Here is a 5,885-nt window from a genome sequence, read left to right as displayed (position 1 = left end):
TAAAACTAAAATCAAAGGAACAATTAAATGAAGAGGGTTGGAATATAAATTGGTTCAATTATAATCAAATTCAGTCAAGATTTAAAGAAGATTCTAAAGGACAAAAATTAGTACCCTCACAAGGAAACTCGGATTTAGGGAAACTCCTTTTGGGAGAGAATCCAAAAGTAATTGGGAAAATTTACAAAATTTTGTTATCTTATGAGCTAGAACAGGAAGTGGTGAAAGAAAATATGGTTAAATGGGCAAGACTGGTAGGTCACTCAATATCCATGCAACAATGGCAAAACTCTTGGAAAAACAACTATAAATTCACAGCATCTCAAAATTTGAGAGAAAATTATTATAAAATGTTCTATTTTTGGTATATGACTCCAGCCAAAATGGCGAAAATATATAAGTTAAATAATAACCTTTGCTGGAAATGCAAAAAAGAATTAGGAACTTTCTACCATTGTTGGTGGGGGTGTAAGGAGGCCAAACAATTCTGGAAAGAGATAACAAACCAAATTGATCTCATTATGGGTAAGAAAATACAATGGAAACAGGAAACACTATTATTGGGCATCATAGATGATAGCTTAAAGGGCAATGAGGGGAAAATCCTACATTATTTAATTACACTTGCCAGAGTAACCTTCGCCCAAAAATGGAAAAATTCAAAATGCCCAACTATAGACGAATGGGTTTTAAAATTATACGACGCTATTGTGATGGACAGACTAACACAGACACTTAATAACAAAATTGAGACACAAATAGAAAATGATTGGTCGAAGGTGATTAAATTTCTGGAAACGAATTGGGGTAAGATCGCCACAATATCATTTCAGTAAGCTATCTAGACTTGGTTAGTATTATCTGTAATTGATACATTTTAAAGAACAAAGGGAAATAGGATCCACTAAGAAACTAGAAATACGGAAAGTCACGAGTCAGTAGGAAAAATCAAAGAAGATAGGAGGAAGTCACCATAAGTATGTCTGTTGAAGTGCGAAGTGAGTATGTATAAAGAAACAATGAGTGAGGGTTTAAGTAGAAATTGAGAATAAGGAAAGTAAGATAGTCAAGAAAGTAGTCGAAGGAAGAAGTAAGTGTAGAAGGTGTGAGTAAGTAGTCATTGGAAAAGGGAGAGGAGAGGAAGCCAAATAGGATGGAGGAAATAGGTAGAGATAGAGAGGATAGGAAAGAGAATATTATAGAATAGGAAAGATGAGAGATAGGCTATATGAAGAAATAAGAAATAGATGGCTTGATAGGTAGGATGAGGGAGATACGAGAAAACAAAATTAATGAGGATTTGTATGAATTTGTATCGTAAACAGTTGTAAATGGTTGTGAATATGTTATATGTTATTATTTGTTTGTATGAAGACACACCCAACTAAAGGTGGTGGCAGGTTTGGGTGTGCAACGCCAGTACCCTGGTGAGAACAAACCGTGATACCCAAAAAGATCTGAAACTAGATGTAAAGTTCAAAAAAGGGGGGAAATTTAATTTAAAGGACAAAAATAAAAGGTCTTCTCCTCCCCAGCTCTAAACAAAGGATACTTTACAGTTCAGCTTTCTTTCAGACGACATCTTTCTGGGTCCGATGTAGTTTGTTCTCCTTACTCAATGGAGCTGGTGCAGGGTCTTTCAGCTCCTAAATTCTTCTATTTTCTATGCTAATGGTAACTGATTTGGCTAAGTGGTGTAAGAAATGCCCTTTCCGGCTGTCTGGGCCTGCTTGCCACCAAAGGACAGCTCTCTGCTAGCTCTCAGAGAAACTGCTCCAACTAAAAACCTCTAGCTACAGCACAGCCTGCTGGGAAAGGGCAAACCAAACCTAGAAATGATGCAGGGGAAACCTACAGCTCCTCCCATAAACTAATACAAAGAACTTTTCTACACTAAAATAATCTATGGCCTGAACCAACACAAAGGAAAATGCAGGGGGAAATTCAAACAGTCCTGGCAGGACATCACACTCCCCGCTCAAAATTTCAACGAAATTTTGCAACCTTATGACCTATCCTATCCATTTATACATTAGATCAAAAAGTTCTATCTAACACTAAACTGGGTAAAGTCTGTCAAAGGGTCTTCGATACTTGACCACTTTGTCTTTGCTTTTAGTTCTTACGGTGGCCTTTCAGGGTAGTGTCTAATTACCAAAAGAGCGACATGTCTATCTGCTGATAGTTGAGATGATTTTGATTTGCTGCTCCCAGGTCGGCTACCTTTGCCTTCATCTCCTCCTCCCTCCACAGTGGTTTCCTCTTCACTGAATGAGGTATGGATGCTGTCAACGGAGGCTACCTTTTTGCGGATGATTCTCCGGTGAGATGAAGTGCTCAAGCATGAAGAATGGGTGTACCATGTGCTCTTTATTCCCTGCTCTTCTTTTTGAGAAGTGTGCATGGGATTCTTCCAAATATCATAGTCTTTGCACAACTTGCCCCATTTGTTGCAACGAGCCTCATCATTCTCAGACTCATGAAGACTGGACATATAAGAGTCAGCGACACAGGGATAGAAAGAGTCATCCAGCTTTGAGCTAACCTCTGGGTTTTCTGTTGATTCCAATCCATTGTCATGGCTGATGCTTAGCCCTACACAGGGTATTTTATTCATCAGGCTGGACTTCTTGATCTGCGTAGACCACTGGAGAGTCTCATCATTGAGCAGGCAGAAGCGGACTTTCATCTCAACAGACAAGCTGCCATCCTTATTCACATGCGCTTTCTTCTCTATGTCATCATTGACTAAGGAATGGGCCAACTCTCCAGCTTTAGAGTGCGCACAGTTGCGTGGAAATGGAACACCATTCTCCAAGGACATTGTTAGGCCATTTGTGGAGGATTTTTCTGATGACCAGGAAAACCTTGCAGACCAAATGCTCAAGGATGATCGTGGGTGCATCACACTCTTTTTGGTTTCCAGTCTGAAGTTTATTTCTTGGTTTTTGCCATTGTTGTGATCGGGAACATCTAACTCCATCAGGAACTTTGGACCGGTCAGCCAAGTGGAAGACTGCACCTTTTGGGCTGAAGCTCCTCTTGTAGCAATATCAGCTGGATTTAGTTCAGAAGGAACATATTTCCATTGACTTTGTTGAGTACAAGAAAGAATTTTATTCTTTGCTCTCAAATATGCTACTGCGGCAATTGCTATTTCAGAGGCATCACAAAAAATGTGTAGCTCATAAACGGTATTTGGTCCAGGTTCTACAGGAACATACTGTCTGGGCACAGTAAGGTGTTCAATGTTTTTGATCTGAGACGCCCAGGCCTTCCATGCTAAATCCAGGGCTGGGGGAAGATTTTCATCCCAGTCTTTAACTTGATTTATTATCTCTCTAAAGATGTTTCTGGCCACTATAAGCACTGGTGCTACGATACCCAAGGGGTCATAAACACTATTGATCGAAGAGAGTACTTTTCTCTTTGTAGTCTGAAGTTCAAGTTTGGGAACTCTGATTGAGAGTCTATCAGTGAAGACATTCCACAGAATACCAAGGCTACTCTGTGTACGCTTGTCTTCAAAGATTGTTGTGACATCCTTTTCGACAAGCTCTTCTTTAGGAAAAGTCTCTAAAACTTCTCTGCTATTAGAGACTACTTTATGAAGCTTTATCTTAGCCAAGCTTAGCACAGACTGTACCTCTTTAACAATTCGGCTGGCTTCTTGTGCTGAGTCGAAGGAAATCAGTAAGTCATCTACATAAAAGTTCGTGTTGATTGCACGATAAGCCTCTATACTACACTGATCTTTATATGTCTCTGCAGTCTTTTTTAGACAGTAATTGGCTACCGCTGGGCTGGGAGTATTCCCGAAAACATGTACTCTCATACGGAACTCAGTGATATCTTCCAAGGTTTCCGTGTTCTGGAACCACAGGAACTTTAGGAAGCGGCGATGTTCTGGCTTAACCAAGAAAGCATAGAACATTTTGTGTATGTCTGCTGTCACAGCTATTTTCCTTTCTCTAAACTTTAGAAGTGCTCCTAGTAAGCTGTTAAGCAAGACTGGTCCTTTAAGAAGAACATCATTAAGTGAGATGTTTTGTACCTTTGCACTTGAGTCGAAAACTATTCTCACCTTTTCTGGCTTTTGTGGGTGAGTTACCTTATGGTATGGCAAGAACCAATGCTCTTGGGGTTTACTGCACAAAGGAACTCTTTCAGCATAGTTGCTTGTAAACAGATCTTCAATGAACTGTACAATTTGTTCCTTCAAAGTGGGATCTTTGAGCATTCTATTTCTCAAAGCAAAAAGCCTTTTTTCCGCAAGATGACGGTTGTTAGGCAAAATTGGTCGGTCTTCTCTAAAGGGAAGAGGTGCCATCCAGCTCCCTTCACTATCTTGGACTGTCTCTAAATTCATTATGTCCAGGAACTTTCTTTCCTCACGGGAAAAGGCTATGTCTTCATCTCTTGCTGAAGTTTCAAAAATGGAGCCGTAGTCTGGGATAATACCAAGGCAACACACCTTAATGTGGCTTAAGCAACTTTGTAGTTGTGTGGGTCGTGAATTTGGAAATTGGCTATTTCCTGTAAGATTTAACGCTGCTGGCGGGCTCTTGCTATGGACGCACACAGGTCCAATAACTGTCCATCCAAGTGGCAGTTTTTGTGCTATTGGTGCACCTGGAGGTCCACTTACTTGTTTCAAGACCTGGAACAGCTCTGGGCAATCTGAGCCTATCAGTAGGGAAATTTCAGCATCTTTGTCCAATGCAGGAATTTCTTTTGCTATAGCTTTTAGGTGTGCATGGCTTTCAGCTACAGCCTTGGTTGCTATTTGGTTCTTGTTCCTAGGGATAGAAGAGCACTCTATTAAAGGAGGCAGTTTAATGTACCTTTTGCCATTGCAAGGCGAAATCATGAACTCCGTTGCCACTCTACCCTGCATTTGTTGCTGTCCAGTGCAGGTAGATATGGTATATTCAAGAATCTTGGCTTTGACCGCAAAGGTACTGAAGAACTCTGGTGTGGCCAAGGATGCGTCACTCTGTGAGTCTAGGGCAATATAAAGTCTTTTTCTAAAGTGAGGTTTGTCTTCTGGGAAAACTTCAGCTAGACAAATCGGATGGCATATCCTAATCTGCGTTGAGTCCTGGCATAGCTTTGTACATGCCACAACTGACTCTGCTTCTGAAGTAGGTTTAGCTGCCTTTTCTGAAGCCTCACTTTTAGGACCCTCTGATTTCTTCTTAAGTTTAGGTGACACTGAAGGTGATTTGAAATGGTGCATTGCTGAGCAATGACGCGGGCTACCGCATTCAGCACATTTTACTTCTATTTTGCAGTTTCTAGCAAAGTGAACCTTTGAACCACAGCATCGAAAGCAGACTTTTGCTTTAGCTGCTATCTCCAGCCTTTCGTTATAAGGCCTTTTTGAGAACTCTTTACAATCTGCAAGGCTATGTGGTTTATTATGAATGGGACATGGAATTTCTTTAGTCTCTTGTGTTTTATTCGACTTAAACTGAGTGACCTCAGTGGATTTAACTACAACTATGGCCTTCCCCATTTCCTTGATAGGAATTTTGTCTTCCTTTACAGTCTTCTCTGAGCGCATGTTTTGGTAAAGGGTTGGGAACCCAGTCTGCGGGTCATTCCTTTCCTTTGCAGCTCTTGTCACAAAGTTCACAAGGTAACTGAAGGGTGGGTAGCATTGCATGTTGAGTTCCTTATAAGAAAACACCTCTCTTCCCCACCTCTCCTGGAGCTGAAAGGGTAGTTTTTGGAGCACCTGTCGCTGTGTGATGTATTGATCTAAACAGGCTAGACCAGGTAACTCTGGATTACATTTCGCAGACTGAAGTTCAACTAAAAGATCACTTAAATCCCAAAGTTGACGGTAGTCCTTTGACTTGAGGATTGGGAACTTATAAAGC

General features: G+C 40.7%; 1 protein-coding gene across 1 annotated transcript; it reads right to left on the bottom strand.

Moving 5' to 3' along the window:
- Positions 1-2,122: 2,122 nt before the first annotated feature.
- On the bottom strand, positions 2,123-5,473 carry LOC149301618 (uncharacterized). The gene is made up of 2 exons (XM_089484323.1): positions 3,838-5,473; positions 2,123-2,772 (listed from the first exon to the last, which is right to left on the bottom strand). The coding sequence occupies exons 1-2, from the start codon at positions 5,237-5,239 to the stop codon at positions 2,123-2,125; spliced, it is 2,052 nt and encodes a 683-aa protein (XP_089340449.1). The 5' UTR covers positions 5,240-5,473.
- Between the last annotated feature and the right edge of the window lie 412 nt (positions 5,474-5,885).

The sequence above is a fragment of the Sceloporus occidentalis genome, unplaced genomic scaffold (genome assembly GCF_023333645.1).
Source record: "Sceloporus occidentalis isolate IW3139 unplaced genomic scaffold, rSceOcc1.0.p SCAF_21, whole genome shotgun sequence".
Classification (NCBI taxonomy): domain Eukaryota; kingdom Metazoa; phylum Chordata; class Lepidosauria; order Squamata; family Phrynosomatidae; genus Sceloporus; species Sceloporus occidentalis.
The sequence above is the reverse complement of the archived record's forward strand: the minus strand, read 5'-3'. Positions and strand labels throughout refer to the sequence as shown.

What these genes read in the sequence shown, in the direction of transcription:
- LOC149301618 (XM_089484323.1), bottom strand. Translation starts at nt 5,239, where the DNA reads ATGCACCATTTCAAATCACCTTCAGTGTCACCTAAACTTAAGAAGAAA. An exon ending in GGAAGATATCACTGAGTTCC is followed by an intron (nt 2,773 to 3,837) that starts GTATGAGAGTAC and finishes CGCACTCTAAAG; the next exon opens with CTGGAGAGTTGGCCCATTCC.